The 23,430-nt window shown below is 34.8% G+C and overlaps 1 protein-coding gene across 2 annotated transcripts in view; it reads left to right on the top strand.

The window, feature by feature from the left end:
• The window catches only part of SCFD1 (sec1 family domain containing 1), a 127,262-nt gene extending 104,233 nt beyond the window's left edge, over nt 1-23,029 (top strand). Inside the window, exons 20-25 of one of the 2 annotated variants that reach the window (XM_024732666.1) lie at nt 2,937-2,990; nt 6,559-6,611; nt 8,811-8,844; nt 9,339-9,404; nt 17,108-17,176; nt 22,806-23,029. In XM_024732666.1, the coding sequence (XP_024588434.1) occupies nt 2,937-2,990; nt 6,559-6,611; nt 8,811-8,844; nt 9,339-9,404; nt 17,108-17,176; nt 22,806-22,829 (300 nt within the window). In that variant the 3' untranslated portion in view covers nt 22,830-23,029. The remainder of the gene's footprint in view (nt 1-2,936; nt 2,991-6,558; nt 6,612-8,810; nt 8,845-9,338; nt 9,405-17,107; nt 17,177-22,805) is intronic. The other variant, XM_024732667.1, reaches the window with a different exon arrangement.
• The last annotated feature ends 401 nt before the right edge of the window (nt 23,030-23,430 follow it).

The raw sequence follows: 23,430 nt of genomic DNA, 5'->3' as shown, positions 1-23,430 counted from the left end.
AATAGAAACCATAGACCAGATGGCAATACAGGGCAACAAGTGGCTAATCCTAGGAGAATTAGAGGGGAAAAATGTTTTTAACTGTTTTGGATATAGGGCTGTATTATGTTTTTTAGATTGTCTGTTTTTTAATTTCTTTGCATATTTTATTTTAATTTTGTTTTTAAGCAATTATGCCATCAGAGACAAAAATTAACATTGTTTTTATTTAAACTTTTCCAGTGACTAAAATCATAAAACGTGACTATGGTCATAAAACTATTAAGGATTTTTAGAAATTAATTTCTCACTGTATTTTGTTTTCTCCCAGTAATATTTCTAGTTCATATATTTGAAATTTGAACATCTTGGAAATAGTGATCCTTAATTTAGGATATTCACATGTATGGGATTCTGTCTCTCAAATCTAAATAGATATAGAGGCTTTCTACTAATAAAAATTTAGTTAGTAACCTAGACAATAATATTTTTCATTTTATTTCTGAAACAGTTTCTAAAAACAATGAAATATATGCTTGGGAATTTTTAAAATAATGGGCTTTCATTTGATTTAATTTCTTTATACCTCTGTTATTGAGGTACACAATTTTTTTGTGTCTTTAAAGATGAGTGAACAGACCATTTGTTGAGTGAAGAAAATTGTGTGGTTTTGTTCTGCTGTTTTCTCTCTGTTAGCTGCCACAGTTCAGTTTTTTCAATTAGTAGAACTTAGTTATCTTAGATATAAATTATTATCAATATAAAATTCATTTTAAAATGATTAACTTAAGTCTTCATATAGGCCAGATAGAGCATTAGTTGATGACAGAGCTCTCAGAAGTTGTTTCCTGAAGTACTCTTTCTTAGGCCTTTAAAGACATTATGTATTTTCTTTATCATTCTCTACACTGCAAGTTTTCCTTAATGTGTGACAGTGTGTGAATTATTGTGTGGTGTGGCAGTGGTAGATGACTCTTTTGGTGTTATCTGTTTGTAAAGACCAAACAAAAACGTAAAGAATCGTCTCTGGGCTCTTAAACTTCTGAACTGTACTGCTAGAAAGAAATTTTTCTTGTGTTATTTAATGACCTATTCACTAGCAGGCTTATCTTCAAATACAGCAGAGATATGAAATGCCAAGTAAAATTTAACTGTACCTTTTAGAAAAATCTTACTTTTATACTAAATGAAATATTCAAATTTCCAGTTATTTTCACGAATACAATAAAAGTAATATGACTCATATGGCTTTATCAATTATATAAAATCTTTTCTGAACTTTTCTCCATTGCACATATCTAATACCATAGTACAATTCAGAGAGCTAAACGGAGAATTCAAAGTAAATAGAGGGGCTTCCCTGGTGGCGCAGTGGTTTAGAGTCCGCCTGCTGATGCAGGGGATACGTGTTCGTGCTCAAAAAAAAAAAAAAAAAAAAAACGTAAATAGAGAAATGGATATAAAATTAATTTTAGTAAAATGTTATAATTTATAATGTTGCCTTGCTCCAGAATTCTTTTTATTGTTCCTGTTATGTTGCAAAGTACTTCATCTTTTGTTGGTGTTACTTAGAACAAATTTGTAACTGTAGTTTTTTCTTTTGAAAGCATTTTTATAGATTTAAATCTGTACCCAGTTATTCTTTAGAGAAAGTTATGGTTTAGACTTACATTCTTAAGTGAACAAACTCAAGTTTATTTGAAAGAAAACTTAAAAGGTAAAATTTTGAGCTCTCTTTTTCAAATTCTAAATAGAATTCAGGAAGTACATTCAGTCAGCTTGAACATTTGGTGCTTGTGTTTATATTAAGAAGTTCCTGGCCAACAAAAATATCAGAGAATAATGAAATAGCTTTAATTTTACTTGCCTAAGATTATCTTGAAAGATTTTTACTTGCCGATCTAGAGAAAGGAAAAGGAAAAAGAAATGCGTATTTTCTGCCTGGGCAAAGCAGCATTTTCCTTAGTGATGGTCCATTTTAGTAACAATAAAATGTTTTATGACCTACAGAAGGTAAAACTTGTAAAATAGTAATGTGTTATCTACAGTTATTTAAATAATGAGATTTAATGTTGCCTCTGTTGTATGAAATCTCTAAGATACAAAACTATTCTTTCCAGAATATTCTGTACAGTTCACAAAGGAAATATCAGTTAAAAGTGGGCAGAATACCATCCCAGTAGGAAGGTACTTTGAATAGGCATAATAGTCACTTAGTAAATTTTCTGTACCCAATGTGTTATGTTCAAAATAATGGTTAAAATGGTCAGATTGAAACATAGCAATAGTATTTCATATCCCCATGCATGTAAGCATGTCAAGGGGCAATCTTCTGTCAACACCAGTGTTATACATTTTATGTTCAAAGTGGAATGTGTTTTGTAAGAAGATAATATAGTATGTCATTGAAAATTTGAAATTTATCCCAGGCAAAATTAAAGCGGTCAATAAAGTTGTGTGTGCATCCATTTCCCCATTTTTTCAAAGAACACAAGTATCTTATTGGCTAGAAGAATATACATTAGAAATGAAAAAACTCTGTTAGGTCATTTAATCTCATATATTTCTGCAAACTTAAAGTACTATTTTTAAAATAAATCTGCAGAAAGGAAATGAAAAAAAGGGGGTGGGGATTCTTACTCAATTAAAAGCTTACAATTACGGGTGTTAAAAAGCAGACATCCAACAAAGTAAAAAGCCCAAATATGTATTTGTACTAAAACCTGGATATACCTACACATTTTTAAAAATTACATTTTTTCTATGGAACCTTGAATAATGCCAAGGGTATTTACAACTATGACACCATTCACAGAATACTTAATCTTAGAATGTGTTTAATTGAAAGGTAAGCATACTGAACTATAGAATGATTAGGTTGTTTTGCTACTAGAGAAGAATTTTGGTTTGTTATTTCTTCTAATATTTAACAAAATACTCACTGATCTCTTCCACAGAATCTACCTGTTACTCGTATTTTAGACAATCTCATGGAGATGAAGTCAAACCCTGTGAGTAACATATAACACTGTACTTGTAAGTTCTTGAACATACCAGACTATATACAAAAAGTGATAAACTCAGAGTTTGTTGTGGGCTTAATCACAGCAGACTACATGCTGGAAAGGAAAGAGTCCATGTTCTCAAACAGCCTTTTTTAGCCATTATCACAGATAAATGGGAATTGGTTTCTCAGCTGCTACATCACTCTGGCCAGCTTTCATCCGAAGTAAATGTAGATTATATCCTATATATGTCCTAAGGAGCAAGTTTCTATAAATAAAAAAGAACTAGTGAGCATCAGTTGGTGTACTATAAAGAATACCAGATCAGTTTAATTTTATGAAATTAAATTAGGAGAGGAGTGCATAGTAAAAATTTTAAGTGCATGTATTCAGATGGCACCAAGTTCTTTGGGGCTGAAAGGTAAATTGAGAGAGAAATTGTTTGATGAAGAGATAAATGGGTAAATAAATATGAGCATTTACTTAAAGAATGGGTTTTCAAGCTATCTGTTTATAATTCAAGAAAGGAATGTAAAAATCATCACAATCTGTTTCATAAAAGAGCCCATCCTGTTACTGTGGCAACTAGAAATAGAGTGGTTATCTGGAATAGAGAAAAGCCGCATGATCAAAACCCTCATTTGGGCTGATCTGGATCACTATAGACTTGGCATCAAGACTTAGGATACCAGGCTGAGAGAGAGAGTGAGAACAGAATCTTCAGTTAAATATGTCATTATTTTGTAATTCTTAAAACGTTATTATAACATTAAAGGAGATTAACAAAAACAAATTTTAAAATCTGTCCATGTGAAAACAAAGATATAGTGTTATAAAAAAGCCCAAAAAGGGGCAATTACAGTTATGAAAGGAATGAGAGAATTGTCTATAATGATAGCTAAAAAGGATTGGATTCTTCTATCTGGGAATCAATATAGAGAAAGTGGTATACAATGTAGTAAAAATAGATTTATTACTACATCCTAGAATATATGAAGAAGGAGTGCTTCTTGAAAAGCCTGAGAGAAGTATGATTTATGATTAATTGTCTTATAGACTACTACTTCATAATAGGCAGTAAATTTCTGGAAGATATTATCCCAAACAATAATAAAGATTAAAAATATAAACAAATGCAAAACTTTAGACACCATATCCACAAGGTGTTAGGCAAGTTCAGGATATTTTGTTGCTGTCCCTGATCTCGAAGTCGATATGATGGATAAGGACAATAATAATGATAATAGCTAACATTTATTGTGCATTTCTTTAGCCAGGAACCAGTCAAAACATTTTTCATATAGCTCATTTAATCCTCATTCGAACCTTCTAAGAAAAATACTATTTTTTTAAATTATTCTCATTTTATAGATGAAGAAACTGTGGCACAATTAACTTGCCCAAGTACACACAGCTAATAAATGGCAGAGCTGAACAGGCCACATTTTTCACCACTGTGCTATATTGATTAGGGCAAGAGCCATGCCCTTCGTAGAATCATAGAACTTTAGAGTTTAATGAAACTGTAGAATCTTAACTGTGAAGGAGAGGAAACCGAGAGATATTGTGACGTTTCCCAAGGCACACTATTTTTAATAACAGAATTGGAACCAAAAACCCACTACTTCTGAATTCCTGCCTACTACTCATTCCAACATATACACACCTTCCACATATCTGTCATAGACATACAGATGGCTAAATTATGGGTCTTATTCAGATGTTCTCCAAGTTCTGTAAGTTCATTTATCAGTTCTATTGACTTTGACTTTATAACTGAAGGCACATTACTACAGATTTTTTTAAATTAATTAGAAAAAGTAAAATTTTTCAGCTTTGAAAGCATTTTTTCATCCATCTGCTAGATGAGACAGATGCCTGCTCCCTCTCTTATCCCTGTCTTTTTCCCATATTGACAAATTGATTTGGAGGCTTTGAAGAGATTAACAAAGTGTACTAAGTTAGACCTGACTAGTCATCTTGAATATATCGTATCTCAAAGGCTTTAAAATGCTATAAACTAATTCTAGATGAATTCTTATCACTAATGTTTATTAAGTGTTCTTTGATTTGTCTTGATTGGATATAATGAAAGAAAGGGATTAGGCAAGATATCAGGTAAATTTCATCTTCCCTTGTACATCTGGCTAGTAGTAGTTTCCTAGAGCAAAGTATTGAAGGATTATGGCACTGCCTTTGGGTTCAGGGAGAGTTCTGTGATTGATTAGCATTGTCCACCATTGAATGCAGGACTAGGTAGTGGCAACAATGCATGGTTTGTCATTGATCACGTTTGGGTAGGTTCATCCAGAAAAGAACCAGATAACATTTCAGAAAAGAATGAGTTCCTTTGGCTGATTGTACCATGGAGGGCAAAGGAGGCAGAGATTAGGAAGTGACTACATTATAAACAGTAAAGCAGTACTTTCCAGCTCCTTTAATATCAAGAAGCTAGTTTCCAATGTAGTATGGAGGTCAGCAACCCCTTATCCACAACTTCTGAAGTCCAAAGAGTTCTGAAAACTAAGAGATTTTATATAACTCATTTGGTGGCAAAACGTAACCTTAACTCAAGTTGAGGTTCTTCGTACTTTTGATTTACCCTACTTTATGTTAATATTCATCTATTTAGCTCCAGAAATATTAACGTGTTAGATTATGGGGTGCTGCCCTCTAGGAATATTATATTATATATAGTTTATGCATGATATTATCTATATGCAATTTTTTAAATTCAAAATTCCAAAATACATCTAACTGCAGAGGTTTCAATTATGAGAGATTGTGAACCTGTATTAGGTATTCTGGACATTCAGTAAAATCATAGACATATAATAATAATATAATAAATTCTAAAAGCAAGAATATTTAAGTACATTAGGTTATAAAACAGGTATATTATTTTTCTTAGTTACTTTTTTTTGAAGTATAGTTGATTTTACAGTGTTGTGTTAGTTTCAGGTATACAGCAAAGTGATTCAGTTATATACATATATTCTTTTTCAGATTCTTTTCCCTTACAGATTATTGCAGAATATTGAATATAGTTCCCTGTGCTATACAATAGGTCCTTGTTGGTTATCTATTTTATATATAGTAGTATTCTTTTGTTAATCCTAAACTCCTAATTTATCCCTCCGCCCCTTCCCCCGCTTGGTAACCATAAATTTGTTTTCTATGTCAAAACAGGTATATTTTTGAGAAGCAATACGCATAGTGGTTAAGAGCTGGGGCATTGAAACTAGACTACCTGGGTTCAAATCCTGGAGTTCCCACACTTACTTGTCATGTGACTTTAGGAAAGTTAAAATAACTTCTCTGTACCCCAACTTGCCCATCTGAAAAATAGGGATAATAATAACTACCTCATAGGTGATAGGGGATTATGTAATTTTACTTAGAACAACGTTTAACACATAGTAATTGCTCGGTAAATGTTGATGGTGGTTACCCACTCTACCAAATTAATAGATTCATTAGTAGATTCATCAGGTATTCTTAAAATAAGCCAAACTTGAACTTTCTAAAGAAAAATTCCATAGTCATGGTAAAGTTCTCTTTTTTTTTTTAATAGGAAACTGATGACTATAGATATTTTGATCCCAAAATGCTGCGGGGCAATGACAGGTAAGCAGCTCTTGTCTTGTATAATTTGTTGTAGGTTTCCCCACCCCCACCAAGAACGGAAATAACTTTACTGATTTTTTGTTATAAATCAGTAACTGCTTATTATTAAAAATTCAAACTATATAGAAAACTGGTAAGTAAACAGTATGTATAATCTCTTTACCCAGAAGTAATCACTGGTAATTATACCTAACACTTTGATGCTTTTCCTTCCAAGTGTAACATGCAAAAAAATACATTTAGATGTTTGTTGTTTTTAATGAAATGATGAGGGTATTACATACTGTGTATGGGTGAAGAGAATTTGGATAATCTGTGTGTTTTTAAATGAATATTCTTATTGACCAAATGAAAAGATGGGAGCTTTACGTTGGATACCAGTTGTTGGCTTTTTATTTAACTGGTCCATAAAATCTAAGCCCCTGGGAATCATTGCTGTGAATACTTCCTTATAGCAATGAAACATTCTGCAAATAATCTATATACTTTATGACAAACATGGTATGGTAAGGTATTTGTTAACTTTATTTTGGATATTATTTTTTAAGATTTAATCCATGGTGGTATGAAGAATAGCCTACAAGATACAGAAAAAGAATAGGCAGAATTAGGGGGGAAAAACCTTCCTGGAGGGATGGTCTTTAGCACCAAAACTTGGGTGAAGCTTCTTTATTGCCTATACCCTATGTTTGGGATCTTTAGAACTTTGTCTTTGCTCTATCCCAAGCTTTCACATCTTTGTAGGTAGTCAGAACAGATAATCTAGTCACTAGAAAACTGATTATTAGATTGTTTTGGTAACCTAAAAGATTCTTTTTTGTGAACTTATCAGAAGCACTACCAAAGTTACAAAAGAAGCGCTGGTAGCAACTGCAGCTGGCAAGAAAGAATTTGACAAAGAATAAATTATAGAAGGGAGAGAATGAGGAGTGACAACTAATGGGTATGGGGCTTCTTTGGCGGGTGATTAAAATGTTCTGAAATTAGACAGTGGTGATGGTTGTACAACTCTGCAAATATTCTAAAAACCAGATTGTACACTTTAAAATGGTGGATTTGCAACTCTTGGATGTTCTCGAGCTTACAATTTTTCCTTCCTTGTATTTGCATCAGTAGATATATTTTGCATTTTAGAAACTTCTGAGAAATTCTTTTAATCTTCCCTATAGTTTATGCATGATAATGAGGAGGAATATTAGCATTGATAAGACAGTGAAACACAGTTTCATTTTTTAATAGACTCAGCCTTCTCTTGAGCTGTCTCATCACAATTAGATCTTGGTTTTTAATAACTAGTAATGCTGTGCTATTTAAGTCTTCTCCTCATCTCATGTCTACTCTTAGAGGAACTTAAAGCACTCTAGAAGGAAGTTTGTGAGGCATTTCTGTCAGGGCAGCTACTGGCTCCTTCTATGGAATATTGACACAGGCCACAGAAATGAGGAAATGATGGAACTGTGGAATCAGCCTGTGAATAAGTGAGAGGCTGTAATAGCTCTCTCCCCTTGGTTGAGATTTTCAAAAATGGCTTGTGAAGAAAACCTAAGTTATCTTTGTAAAGCCTATTTTAGCACTCAAAACAAATATATATTTGACTCACAAAAGCTTTGAAAATTGTGTTTATTAAAAGATCTCTTTGACACCAAGAAAGTATTTTTGAAATATATTACAAATATATAAATATGTAATTAATATATAAACATTAAAAAGCTATAGCAAAATACACATCCCTTCTTCCATCCCCTCTTTGCTTCCTAAATTGTTATCCTTCCCATACATGTGTTTGCATAGTTTTTTCACAAATTTAGATACCCACAAACTGTAATCTGTTGAGTATGGTAAAAATTTTACATAATTTACCGCTAAAGTATATATTTTATTAATTCACCTTATACCCAGATTTCCACTTCTCGTGGGAACTGTTGCTCAGTCTTTTCTTTTCCCTCTCAGTCTTCTCCTAGAATTTTATTTTGAAGTCAACAAGTTGTCCCATTCCCTTTTAGACACTGAGATATGTACTTCATCTAGCTGTTCCTCTGAATCTCACTTCACTACCTGGCTCAAAGAAGGTGAAGGAAGAAGAATTGTAAATACATAGCTAATAGTGCGTGCGTGTGTCTGTGTGTTTCCCACGCCTATTTTATCCTTAAGTGAAGCTTTGGGTGAAATTTTCGTGTGTTTTTTTTGTTGTTCTTACAGCTCAGTTCCAAGGAACAAAAATCCATTTCAAGAGGTAAGTTCATATAAAAATCCTCTGTCCCTGAAATGGAAGGATGAAAGGTAACCAAGCAGTCTTGAAGAATATCTTTGTCCTAAACATAGCTTTATGATGGTTACTGTATGGCAGTCTTGATAAATCCAATTCCATGTACCTAAGATTCTTTATAAATGACAAATTCAAAAATAACTTTTGGAAAAAGCCCTTTGGATTTATTTGGTATTGTTTAATTGAAGGATGAAGTTTATTTTCCTCAGAATTGTTTCTGAAAAATCTCCACTTCATTTTACTACTCAATAGAAATTAGAAATTTATAGACTTTTCTAAGAAATAAATTTCTTTATTATTGAAGTAGCATCAGGCACTTAGGTAAAAAAAATACTAGCTAGCAAGGGATCACATCCTAAGTTGTGGAATGGGCTCCAGACTAAACCTCATGTTTGAGAGTTAAAATACTGTTTTAACTATTTCTTTTAACTTACCTATTTTTTTTCTGTTTGCATTTTTAGGCAATTGTTTTTGTGGTGGGAGGAGGCAACTACATTGAATATCAAAATCTTATTGACTACATAAAGGTACATTTGACCTTTATATTCTTTTATCATTTGAGGTTTCACAGTTGTTCCATGTCTTTAACATACTAACATTCTCGGGTGGCTCCCCTGATTCTTACATAACCCCTTTTCTAGAGGTAGTTTAAAAATCCAGCAGATAGGGAAAAATGCCCATATGTTCATTGTTTTCCTGTCACATTTCTGGCCTAAAATTTTACTTGATTTGGAAAATAATGTACCTTATTGATGTAATGTACTTTGCAGCTATCTTATTTTGACTTTAAATGTTTAGATACCTCAAATAAGCCCCTGTTCTAAAAATGTCTCCCTTGGTGAGATGATTTACTGAACCCCATTTACCTGAATAATAAGCACTTTTCTCTCATCTTATTGACCTAAGTCAGCAACATACTTCAAACAAACTTGGAATGTCTGCTTTTTCAGCAAACAGGTCCTTTAGAGGTAGGACGTTAGAAGTGGTGTGCTATTCAAAACTGACAGCAGCAGGGAGTGACAGACAACTAAGCAAAAGAATATGAAGGGAAGGGTGTAACTTGAAGAGCAAAAACACCATTTAAAAGGTAGAGGCAACAGAACTAGTGATTGTTGCAATGACATTTTGTAATCTTCATTTAATTCACTTAATATTGAATAATGATTATTCCTTATGTCCTGTATTACATAAGACTTCAATAAAGGTAGAGGTTTTGGTACAGCAGGAGAAAAAAATACATAGGCAGATGTCACAGAGCTTCAAAACCACCAGATACCTCCAAGGATCCTAGCTCAGTTGCACATAACATGCTTCAGAATGTGAACCACCACTAAGATCTATACCTTGGTCTCAAGGGAGCATCCATCTTATACTAGGAGAGGTCTTTTATACCCCTCTCTGTTCATATAGCCAGAATCGGACTGCGTGACTAGGCTCAAAGGCAAAAACCAAGGGAACATAACAGAAACCAGGTGTAAACCATCAATCTGTACAATTTTTAAACAGTGCTGACAAACTAGTGCAAGTTGTCCCTTGGTCTATCTGTGAACCTTGGGCAGGACTATATTAATCTATTTCATTCAGATTTGGCCAAGGGTCAACAACATGATTGGTTCCAGGTGTGTTCCCAAGGATAAACACAGGGTTACAACAGACCAGCTGAAATTAATCCTGTACTTATACCCCATCCTTGGTTAAGCTTTCTTAATTACATTTGTCAGCATTCTTTCTGCTTTTTTCTTTTACATTATAGGACAGAAAAACAGGAAGGATAAAAACCAAAATACTAACAAATACTAACCATTTGTTATACCTGAAATGCAGGTATAACTTTAAAGAAACATTGCAGTTTACCAGATATTCCAGTGCAAACTTGTTTTTAATCATGTATAGGCCTCACAGCTCTTACCTCTCTCCACCACAGAAATTTTAATTTTGTGAAATGTATTAATAAGTTGAATCAATGTAACAATTAATTGTCTAGTTCTTTCTCTGATCAATCACCTCCATCAGAACAACATCAGGGTTATCAGCGGTAGATATATAAGCCCACCAAGTTATTCTTTACTTGGTTTCAGGTTACAAAATATTTTTTTTACCTTGATTATTACCCTCCACCCACCAAAACGTGGTGTACAGGTGGTAGAGCACATGATACTGTGGCTCATCAGGCATGTAACAGGTATTTTATGTCCCTGTATCCAGGCACCTTTCATAACAGATCATCACTCAGGTTCATATTTACACAATGGTCTTTGGCTCTTTTGTTGAACAGATTCTTTTGTACACCTTTGAGCAGCAAAAATATCCTAATTTTGCCTCCCAAAAGGGGTCCTCTGGAATATATAAAACCTGTAAAATGAGAATACGTAAAACAAAAGGAAGCATTAGAATTATTCTAGGTGTTTATCCCCTAGATGTTATTGGCATCATCAAAACATAGCACATGAATAAGCCCAGATTAAATCCTTCATAAACCTCCCAGAACCCATCTTGGACCTTCAGCTTCAAATAAAGGAGCCTATTTCTGCAGGTGTTATGGGCACCTATAAATATAGGTAAGAGTATTATTCTCTTGCTCTCAGCCTCTTGCAAGGTACCAAGATAATATTAGCTTTTTCTTTTCTTTTTTTGGTATTATTTACTTATTGGTTACATTCCTGAGAATCAAGACTTCTCCATCGTCCATGTGTCATTAATTCTTACCCAGAATTTGGCCCTTGGTTTAGAAGACCATCAGATTCAGCAAGACGCCTGATCCATAGAGCTGGCAACAGTATGAGATTGGCCAGTACTTTCCCCTTTCTTCATTCCCAGTCATAGGAGGCAGGTTGGATAAGTGCGAGCTTATAGGACTGTGTTATCCACTGGTTAGTACAGATGCAGAAACTATTAATCCCAGTTTACACAGATGAAAAGAAGAAACATCCCATTCCATCATTCCTCAGACAGATTTAGAGGTATTGTCTTGATGTCTTGCTTGCAGTTAATCCTTTCTTCAGACCTTATAAATGTGATTCATGTCCCTGTACTACAGGATCAGGCAGAGAAAAAGAAACATTTTTAGAAATGCAGGAGAAATTTTTAGTGGTTTCTGTGTTACTACCCCACTTCCTCCCTCCCGTTTCTCCTACAGTATCTCAACAACCTCTTCACTGTTGATTCCCCCTTTAATTAAATGCCTGTTATGTTTTAACACACATTCTGTCATGCAAGCCACTCTTTCTGTCTCTTATTAGAAAGAAAGTAGATGTTTCAAATGTCAGTTTCAGTTTTCAGTCAGTCCACTACTTTGTGTTTGGTAAGGTATATGATGTCAGTCTATTGTGTATGCTTCTTAGCATGCTGTTGAACTGCACCTGCAGCAAAATGGGTTTCTTTGTCAAGTGATGTATATAAAGGAAGTCCAAATTGAAACCGTTTGTGCTGTGATGTTAAAGGTGTTAAAGGTATTTGCTTTAGTCACCAGGTGTATAAGTCCAAATCCAAAATGAGTGTCTATTCTGGGTAAAACCTATTGCTGTCCACCTGGAACCATAGGTAATAGGCCAGTGTAATTCTATGTAAACATGTATTTGGAATTGCTGGGTCATAATAACTGTGTTTAACCATGTGAGGAACTGCCAGATTGTTTCCAAAAATAATGTAAAATGCACCATTTTACATTCCCACCAGCAGTGTATGAGGGTTCTGATTTCTCCACATCATTGCCAGGACTTATCTGACTTTTTGATTTCGGCTGTACTAGTGGGTGTGAAGTGGTGTCTCATTGTGGTTTTGATTGCATTTCCATGATGACTTAAATGATGTCAAGCATCTTTTCATGTGCTTATTGGCCATTTATATATCTTCTTTGGAGAAATGTTTATTGAGATCCTTTGCCCATTTTTTAATTGGGTTATTTTGCCTTTTTACTACTGACTTGTAAGAGTTCTTTATATAATCTAGATACAAGTCCCTTATCTTGATATATGATTGCAAATATTTTCTCCCATTGTTTGATCTTTTCACCTTCTACCTGGTGTCCTTTAAAGTACAAACCTTCATTTTTTTCTTTTGTTGCGTGTGCTTCTGGTGTCATATGTAAGAATTCTTTGCCAAAGCCAAGGTCATGAAAATTTACTCCTGTGTTTTCTTCTATAGGTTTTATAGTTTTTGCTCTTACATTTAGGTCTTTGATCCATTTTGAGTTAATTTTTGTATATAGAAAAAAGTCCAGTTCATTCTTTTACATATGGCTATCCAGGTTGTCCTAGCACCATTTATTGAAAAGACTATTTTTCCCCGCTGAGTGGTCTTGTAATAGAGGGAGGCAGTATGCAGCCCTTAGCACGAAGCCTTTGCTGGGTGCCGGTACTGGGCAACCCATTACCAGGCAACAGTTACTGAGAGACCACTAACTAGAGCCGGGGTTAGGAGGTCCTGCTCAGTCATTGGTCGGCAGAGTGGTGGTCAGGCGGAGCGAGGTAAGAGGCAGATGCTGGCCTCCTCCCTGGGGCCCTCCAGCTCACCTAGCCTCAGGCCAGTGGATGAGCTGGAGGGCCCCAGGGAACAGGCTGGGGGCTGTGTCCTGCAGGGCTCTAGAGCCCTCGCCAAGGCCACCCACTGGCCAGGTACAGGCCTTGAGGCGGCGGTGAACCTCTCCCCCATCCCTACCTCCATGACCTGATGGCGGTGGCAGTCTACATGGGACACAGTCTGCGGGACCTGGCCCCCACCATATGGGCGGCCTGAGGAGCCTGAGGGCCAGTTGAGTCCTGGGTGCCTGGCTCCCTCAGTGATGACAGCTGGGCAGGGTCTGGGGACCTGGCCCTGAGGGAGCCACCAACTGAGATCTGCCTCCTCTTAGCCAGGACCTGGACCTTGGAAGGTGAAAGTTGTGCCTTGGGACCTTGCCCTTTCTTGTCAGAACAGAGAATAACATTTGTTTGGTGGAGATTTACAGGAACATGGTTACCTAACCATGACCTGACCTCAAGAACAAAGGATCTGACACCAAGAAGTTTGCAACAACTAACCAAGCCCTCCCTCACTTCTCCTATAAAAAGGTCTTCGCTGAAAGCTTTCAGGGAGTTTGGGGCTTTAAAGGCATGAGCCACCCATCTCCTTGCATGGCCCTGCAATAAACCTTTCTCTGTTCCAAACTTCAACGTTTTGGTATTGTTTGGCCTCACTGTGCGTCAGGCACATGGACTTGAGGTTTGGTAACAGTCTTGGCAGGCTAGTTGGAAATCAGTTGACCATACATGTATGGGTTTATTTCTGGACTCTCAACTCTATCCCATTGATCCATAGGTCTATCCTTGAGCCGGTACTACACTGTAGTGAGTTTTGAAATCAGGATATATGAGTCTTCCTACTTTATCCTTTTTCAAGATTGTTTTGGATTTTCTGGGTTCCTTGCACTTCCGTATGAATTTGAGGATCAGCTGTTAATGGCAGTTGGATTCTGATAGGGATTGCGTTGAATCTGTAGATAAGATGAAAATACTCCCCAAAACTTAACACTATTAAGTCTTCTAATCCACGACGTGGAATGTTTTTCCATTTATTTAGATCTTTTTCTTTCAACATTTTTTGGTTCCTTTGCAGTTTGTTGTTATTTTCAGAGTTTAAGCTTTGTATTTCTTTGAGGTTTACTCCTATGTATTTTTTTATGCTATTATGGATGGAATTGTTTACATTTCATTTTTGCAACTGTATAGAAATCTGATTGTTATATATTGATCTTGTGTCCGGCAACCCTATTGAACTCATTTATTAGTTCTGATGGTTTGTGGTTTTTTTTGGATTTTTAGCATTCTCTATATACAAGATCATGTTATCTCTGAATAGAATTAGTTTAACTTCTTCCTTAACCTATCTGGAATATTTTTCTTGCCTAACTACCCTGGCTAGAACCCCCAGTACAATATTTAAGAGTCCGGAGCAGACCTCTTTATCTTCTTCCTGATCTTAGGGACAAAGCATCCAATCTTTCACCATTAAGTTTGCTGTTACCTATGGGTTTTTCATACAGCCATTAATGTTTAGTAGCTGCTAAGCCATGTAGTTTAATTATCCTGAGAATTCTTTGTTTTTTAATCCCGTTTGGTCTTACTGTTTCCTTTGTTCTGAGTAATCTTCATCTTCATCTTCTTCCTATCATTCAGCCCCATTCAGGGGAAACTGAGCTAGTAGGTCTATGACAGCCTCCCTCATGACATCGGAAACCCATGTTAGTGCAACCTTGTAGTATGAAACAAAACTTACGGCTTATGCCTACAAGAGACTTGTAATTGAGAATGTATCTAACATGGCACTTGATTTATACCAGTTCACAAAACAACGGGCAAGTGCCATTTTTGTTGGGAAGGCAAAGAAAATACTATAATGATTCTAGGTGATTTATTTAGTAATGATGTTAGTCTAACTTACAATGTAACTGCTATTTGGCATAACACTGATGTATTTGATAAAAATTAAATGGATTGAGTTTTAACAAGACATTTGATAATACTGATATCAATGACCAAATGTATTGGGAATTTTACTTAAAGCCACCACAAGTTGTTCTTTTGATGGAAGGTGATTGGCTAGAGAATTAACTAGATTTAGTTAATAATTAATTGTTACATTGAATCAAGGTGTTAGTACATTAGTTCAATTTTTAATGGAAGGAAGAAATATCAAATTTGTGCATAATTAAGAATAAATTTACACTGAAATATTACTAAACTGAGGTGTTAAAAATTAAAGCTATACTTACCTTACTGGATGATCAAAAGATTAGAATTTTTGTGTTTATCTTTGTTTTTGTATTCTATAAATGCTATAAAAGATGAAAAATGATGACAAATAATTAGAATTAAGCAAGCTTGTCAAGGGTGGAGAGGGAGTGTACTTATATAAGCACAAGATTAATCTCAACTGGTTAATATACCCTGTGCTAATGTTAGGTCAACCCTGAATGAAATGTATTAACTAGTGTTTAAAATAGGCCTGTGCTAGGGTCCAAGATAGACTAGGGGGCAACTTGCACTAGCTTGTCAGCATTCTTTAATGGAAAATGTAAAGATTGATTTGCACCTGGTTTCTGTCATGTTTTCTTGTTTCTGCTGTTAAGCCTATTCACGCAGCCTGATTCTGGCTATGTGATCAGAGAGGTATAAAAAACCCTTCCTTGGACAAGATTGGGGCTCCACTGAGACCAGGGTATCTCCACTGTATCTTGGTGGTTCACAGCTGAAAATGAAATGTGTCATATTACTGAGATGGGGTCCTGGGAGCTGTGCCTAGAAGTTTTGGACCCCTCTAATGTTTCCCTATGTACTGTGACCTCTACCCTTTTGTGAGTATAGCCTCAAGAATCCCAATTATATGACCCTATTTTATGGCTGCACATACCATCTCATTTTGAAGAAAAGGAGAGTGAGGTGTGACTCTCGTTTTACTTGTTCTCAGAGAAGGTCAGCTATAACATTTATTCAGCCAGCGATGTTATTCGGCTCATACATCACAGAGAAATGTCCTTATCTTGTATTACAAAGCTGTAATTCTTTTTGTTCCTGATTAATTAATCATATTTGCTTTGTTGTGCAATAAACTTTTTACTTTACAAAAAAAAATCTTACAAATTTACATTCAAGTTCACAATACATGTAAGAATTTCAGCATTAAGAACTTACCAAAATTCTCCAGTCAAAAATTTGACTGCTTGTAATTGGGTTCCAACATTCTGTCAAAATTCAGAATGAAATTCATAGAGTTACAGAATGGAATAGGGTATACTAAGACATAAATACTGTATTATCACAAATGAGTCTGAAATGACAGTCCATGCTACTCACACCATATCCTACTTTCAGCGTAACAAAACTTGAAGAATGTTTTCTTCAAGTAGTTACAGATCTTACATTGGAAGAATGTTGGCCTAAGATTTTATAAATAATTGTGGCTCTCATGAAATGTGTCAGTAATCACATTCCTTCTATTTTCAGTGTAAATGGCACTAGAAGTGTACCTACCACCTATATTTTGAAGAAAAAAAAAAAAACTATGGCCATCTCACTCCTTTATTCCATGTAATTTTAGGATAGACATGTGTACACTAAAATCCAATACTCCCCCCCAAAAAATTAAAACTTTTAAGAATAACCAAAAGTTTTATTAGGTTTAACCCCTCTTCTTGGGAATATTGAAAATATTACTTGTTACTTGTATCTGAGTTCTGTATCTGATTTTTTTACAGGGGAAACAAGGCAAGCACATCTTATATGGCTGCAGTGAACTTTTTAATGCTACACAGTTCATAAAACAGGTAAAGTGTACTTTTTAGTTTGTTTCTGCTAACATACCCTAAGTTGCTGTTGATATTTTTCAGAAGAGAGCAAGATAATCATGTTCATCTGAACCAGCTGAAACTAAAAGCCATAGAGCTAAAAGAATGTAAGGTTGTACCGTGGACAACTATAAAGGACACTCTTATAAGTAACATTATTTCCATTATCCCAAATCTATGAAAAGGTAAATTTAATTCAGAAAATTTTTAATTGGAGTAGTGTTACTCACTTAGGCTAAATTCATTTCAGCATTTCCTTGACATACTGTCCACATTTCTGACTTTGCCGAGCTGAGAAATTAAGTAACCTTATTAAGGGGTTGTATGTGCTCAGTTGATACAGCAGAATTACATTCACCTTGAAAGTTAATGACAGCAGTAGCTGAGGTGTACAGAGTCTTTACATTCTTTTACTATTGTTTCCATGACTGTTCTCAGTAATTACATTAACTTCAACTTTTTAAAGCTTAAACTACCTGAGAGGCTCAATAGGCTGACCAATAATATCCATTCACCCTTACCTTGGCTGCCATAAAAATCATAACTGTACCCTGTGCTCGTTTTCAGCAGCTCTTCCTAGCATCTTTTTCTAGCACAAGTTTCTTACCCACATTATATGGTTCTTGTATTTTTAACCTTAATGAGGTGGCCCAGTGGTATTGTGAGAATTTCAGACATACAGAAAAACTGAAGAGAATTTGCACTGAACACGTGCATACTCCCCATTAACATTTTATTGTACTTGCTTTATAAGATACCTGTCCATCTTTCCATTCTTCATTCTATTCCTTGCTCCACCTGTATTAATTTCAAAGTAAATTGTAGCTATCAGTACACTTCCCCCTTAATACTTCATTGCCAATATCATTAACTAGATTTCATTATTTGTTTAGTTTGTTGTTGTTGTTTTACCTTTGGAGATAAAATTTACAATAGTGAAATACACGTATCTTAAGTGTACATTCCTAACTTTGTCAGATGTTTCGTTCACCTGAGTATAACCCAAACCCCTATCAAGATACAGAACCATTACACCACAGAGTTCCTTTATGGCCTTTGCCAGTCAATCCTTGCTCCTAGTCAAAGCCTGCTCCCAAAACACTGTCTTGATGTTTTTCCACCATAGATTAGTCTTGTCTATTTTAGAACATCATGTAAATGGAATTTTTCTTCGTTAGATTAACTAGAAGATTCTCAATTTTATTAATTCTTTTAATGAAGCAGATGATGTTAATGCTAATTTTCTCTATTTGTTTTCTTTTTTTTAACCCTTGAATTTTTTTTTTTTTGAATTTTTTTTTTTTTTTACACTGGAGGTTCTTATTACTTATCTATTTTATACTCTATTTGTTTTCTGTTCCTTGGTTTCTACTTTTTATTATTTCCTTTGTGTTGATTACTTTGGGTTTACATTCTTCTTCTTTTACTAGCTTCTGATATTGGATAATCATTAAGTCATTAACTTTAGCTTTTCTTTTCTAAAATAAACATTGAAAATCATAAAATTTAAACTCTTGCCAAACACTGCTTTAGCCACATTCTACAAATGTTGATGTTATGTTTTTATTACCATTGTTGGAAATATTTTTAATTTACCTGGTAGTTTATTCTTTAGCCCATGTATAGAGATCTATTGTTGTTTCAAGTATTTGTGGGTTTCTAGATATCTTACTCTTACTGATTTCTAATTTAATTCCCTTTTTGTCATAGAACATTCTATACATAAGTTCATTATTTCAGAATTTATTTAAATTCCTTTTCTGGCCCAACATATGGTCTATCTTGTTAAGCACTCCATATGCACCTAAAAAAGAACATGCATTATGCAGAAGTTGAAGGAAGGGTTCTATAAACATTAATTTGGTCAAGGTAGTTGATAGCATTACTTAGATCCTCTATGTCTTTATTTTTATTTTTATTTTTTTGGGTCTAGTTCTATCAGGTATTGAAAGATTGGTATTACAATCTCTGACTGTGATTGTGGAATTGTCTCTTCCTTTAGTTCTGTCAATTTCTGCTTTTTGTGTTTTTAAGTTCTGTTATTAGGTACATACAGACTTATTATTGTATATTCCTGATGAATGGATTCTTTTATATGCAGTATTCCTCTGCATATCTGGTAATGCTCTTTGTCTTGAGGTCTGCTTTATCTGACATTAATATAACCACCCTAGCATTCTTACACTTAGTTTGCATCTTATAACTTTTCCGTCTGTTTACTTTCAACTTGTCTATGCATTTATATTTAAAGCATATATCTTGTAGGTAGAATATAAGTGGATCTTGTGTTGTTTTTTTTTAAACCATTATACAGTCTCTTTTAATTGGAGTCTATTGGTCTATTAACATCTAATGTAATTATTAATATGATTAGATTTAGGTCTAGCACTTTACTGTTTCCTCTGTTCCTCTTTCCTACCTTTCTTTGTATTATTTGAACACTTTCTAGAATTCCACTTTAATTCATCCACAGATTTTTTTTTTAGCTATATCTCTGCATTTCAAATTTAGGGTTGCTCTGTTATGCCACTTGCGTTAAATGTAGAAACCTTGCAACCATACATACCCTCAACATTTATGCTGTGATTGTCATATTTTACATCTACATACATCATTAACCTCACAAGAGAGTGGACAGTGTTACCATTTGTGCTTCAGTCATGTTTATAACAAAGACATAAATCTTTGCATTTATATGGATATAAATTCCAGTGCTCTTCATCCCTACTTATAGCTTCTTTTTTCTTTTTTTTTTTTTGGCTGCATTGGGTCTGCATTGCTGCATGTGGGCTTTCTCTAGTTGCTGCGAGTGGGGTCTACTCATTGTTGCGATGCACGGAAATTCTCATTGCAGTGGCTTCTCTTGTTGCGGAACACGGGTTCTAGGTGCGTGGGCTTTAGTAGTTCTGGCACGCAGGATCTAGTGCACAGGCTCAGTAGTTGTGGTGCACAGGCTTAGTTGCTCCACAGCATGTAGGATGTTCCTGGACCAGGGCTTGAACCTGTGTCCCCTATATTGGCAGGCAGATTCTTAACCACTGTGCCACCAGGGAAGTCCCCCTACTTATAGATTTTAATTTCCATCTGTTGACTGAAAAACTTGTAGCATTCACTGTAGCTCTGGTATGCTAGCAGTGAGTTCTCTTAATTTTTTATTAGATGAAAATGTCTTTATTTCACCTTTATTCTTAAATAATTATATATATATATATATATACACACACACATCTGTACATATATATAAATATTTTTTCTAGATACAAAGTTCTGGTAGACAGTTTTTCAGCACCTTAAAGATGTCAGTCCACTGTCTTCTGTGTTTCATTGTTTCTTATAGGAAGTCAGCAGCCATTCAGATCAGTGTAAAATTTTTTTTAACATCTTTATTGGAGTATAATTGCTTTATAACAAAGTGAATCAGTTATGATATACCTATATCCCAGTATCTCTTCCCTCTTGCGTGTCCCTCCCTCCCACCCCTCTAGGTGGTCACAAAGCACCTAGCTGATCTCCCTGTGCTATGAGGCTGCTTCCCACTAGCTATCTATTTTACGTTTGGTAGTGTATATATGTCCATGCCACTCTCTCACTTTGTCACAGCTTTCCCTTCCCCCTCCCCATATCCTCAAGTCTGTTCTCTAGTAGGTCCGTGTCTTTATTCCAATCTTGCCCCTAGGTTCTTCATGACCTTTTTTTTAGATTCCATATATACATGTTAGCATACAGTATTTGTTTTTCTCTTTCTGACTTACTTCACTCTGTATGACAGACTCTAGGTCCATCCACCTCACTACAAATAACTCAATTTCATTTCTTTTTATGGCTGAGTAATATTCCATTGTATATATGTGCCGCATCTTCTTTATCCATTCATCTGTCAGTGGATACTTAGGTTGCTTCCATGTCCTGGCTATTGTAAATAGAGCTGCAGTGAACATTTTGGTACATGACTCTTTTTGAAGAGTTTTCTCAGGGTCAGATCAGTGTAAATTTATATGTAATGCGTAATCTCTCTCTGGTGCTTTCAAGATTTTATCATTATCTTTGGTTTTCAGCAATTTAATTATAATGTATCTATGCATGACTTCTGTGTATCTTGCTTGGGGATCACTGAGCTTCCCGAGTCTATAAATTTATACCTTCACCAAATTTAGGGAATTTTCAGCTGTTAGTTCTTCAAGAATTTTTATGCCCACTTTTGTCTCTCCTTTTGGGACTCCATTTATGTTTAACTGTTTATAGTGTCCCACAAATCCCTGAGGATTCTGTTCTTTAACGTCTATAAGTTGCTCTGTCTTCAGATTCAATAAGTCTTTCTTCTGCTATCTCCATTCTGCTGTTTGATGTATTTACCAGTTCTTTAATTTTCACTTGGATTTTTTTAAAATGTAGTTTATATTTTTATGTTGAGATTTCCTTTTTTCATTCATTGTGAGCCTATTTTTCATTATTTCATTGAGGATATTGTCCTAGCTGCTTTTAAAACGTGGTCTACTATGGGCCCACCCTTGGGGTCCAGTGGTTAAGACACTGCACTTCCAATGCAAGGGGCACAGGTTCGATCCCTGGTCAGGGAAGTAGGATCCCATATGCCATGCGGCATGGCCAAAAAAAACCCCTGGTCTATTAATTACTACACATGGATCATCTCACTGTTGGTTTCCATTGTCTTTCCCCCTAGAGAATGGCTCCATTTTCCTGTTTCTTCATATATTTACTAATTTTAGATTGTATCCTTTACATTTTGAATGTTGTATTTTGGAAACTGAATTCTATTTCTCTGAAGAGTGTTGGTCAGACCCAAAGTTCAAACTCTGTCTCTTGGGCAGCAGTTCAAATCTCACCTGTTTGTTAGTCTGTACAGTCTGTTGCCCCCAAACTCTTTCCTCTGGTTTTTCAGTCCAGAAAGACTGCAGGTTTTCTGTCAGTTTTAGCTGCCAGTATAGCACCAACTGTGGCCTGCCTTCAGGCTAAGAGCCACAGAACCAGAGAACTCAGTCTGGGTTATTCCCTCCTTCCAAGTGTTGATTCTGTTCCAGAAGCCACCTGCTTTCAGTTGCTCCCCATTGCCTACAGGTAGTTGGTTTTTGTATTTGTTTGAAGTTTATAATTTCTATCTCTCTGTCATAGACTTGGTGCAATAGTTTACCCAGCCTTCCAGAATTGAAAGCCTTTTCCCTTCCTTTTAATGATCTTTAGAAATATATTAAATATATTTCTAATTTCTTTTAGAAATAAAATATATAGAAAAGTGAACTGTCAGCAGTAAAGTCACACATGATGTTGTTTTTCTTTACATTTTCATAGTGAATTAATTAATTTTTTTATTCTCAGATTTTTGTTTTCCATTACTTGAATTTACTCCTATATAATGTTTACACACCTTTTTGCCATCACAGTTTTTAAATATCTATGAATCTTAAACATTTGAGTTAGTGGTGAATATTGAATGAAAATGTATTATTCTAGAAATGCAGTGCATGAAATAGAAAGCCTGGATTTTACCATGATAAAAGTGTGCATTTAAGGTGTTTACAAATATAATTCAAGCCCAAGTTTCTTTTGTGATTAAAAACAGTAATATTTATGATTTTATGTTTTGTTTTAGCTGTCACAACTTGGACAAAAATAACACAGAAGAACCTTAACATGAGAATCTATTTAGAACTTGGATAAATGTAAAAAGTCAAAAGAGCCAGATGTTTCCTTTCTTCATATCAATGTCCTAACAGTGAAACTTAGAGTTATTTGTTAATTTTTAAGGAAATTCTATACTTAATATAATGTGTACTGATTAAAACAATAAAGCATTTGAGAAATAAATTTTAACATTGTACATTATCTCTCCTGTTATGTTTGACAAATGAGAAAGAAAGTACTTACTTTGGAAGGAAGGAAAGCTCTGTCTGAATATAATGTTAAAATATTAATATAATAACCAATATATTATGATTGAAGCTAGTAAAAGTTTAAGAATGTAATATACAAGTGTTATTTCATTGGTTCATGGATCTCCTACATCTCCTAAATTGTATGCATTTTAATTGTAAAATTACCTTCCCATGGTTTGTTTCCCATGTTGCCTCTAGATTTTATAGCCACTTTAATGTCTCTTCTCTGTCTGGCACAGCTACGTACATTTTATCACATAAAATCCCTCCTTTATATAATGTCAAAAGTCAAACATTAACAACATCTGGAACAGACAAATACAAAACATTTATCCTGTAAAG

This window comes from Neophocaena asiaeorientalis, unplaced genomic scaffold, assembly GCF_003031525.2.
Source record: "Neophocaena asiaeorientalis asiaeorientalis breed wild unplaced genomic scaffold, Neophocaena_asiaeorientalis_V1.1 scaffold216, whole genome shotgun sequence".
Classification (NCBI taxonomy): domain Eukaryota; kingdom Metazoa; phylum Chordata; class Mammalia; order Artiodactyla; family Phocoenidae; genus Neophocaena; species Neophocaena asiaeorientalis.
This window is presented reverse-complemented; position numbering and strand designations above follow the sequence as displayed.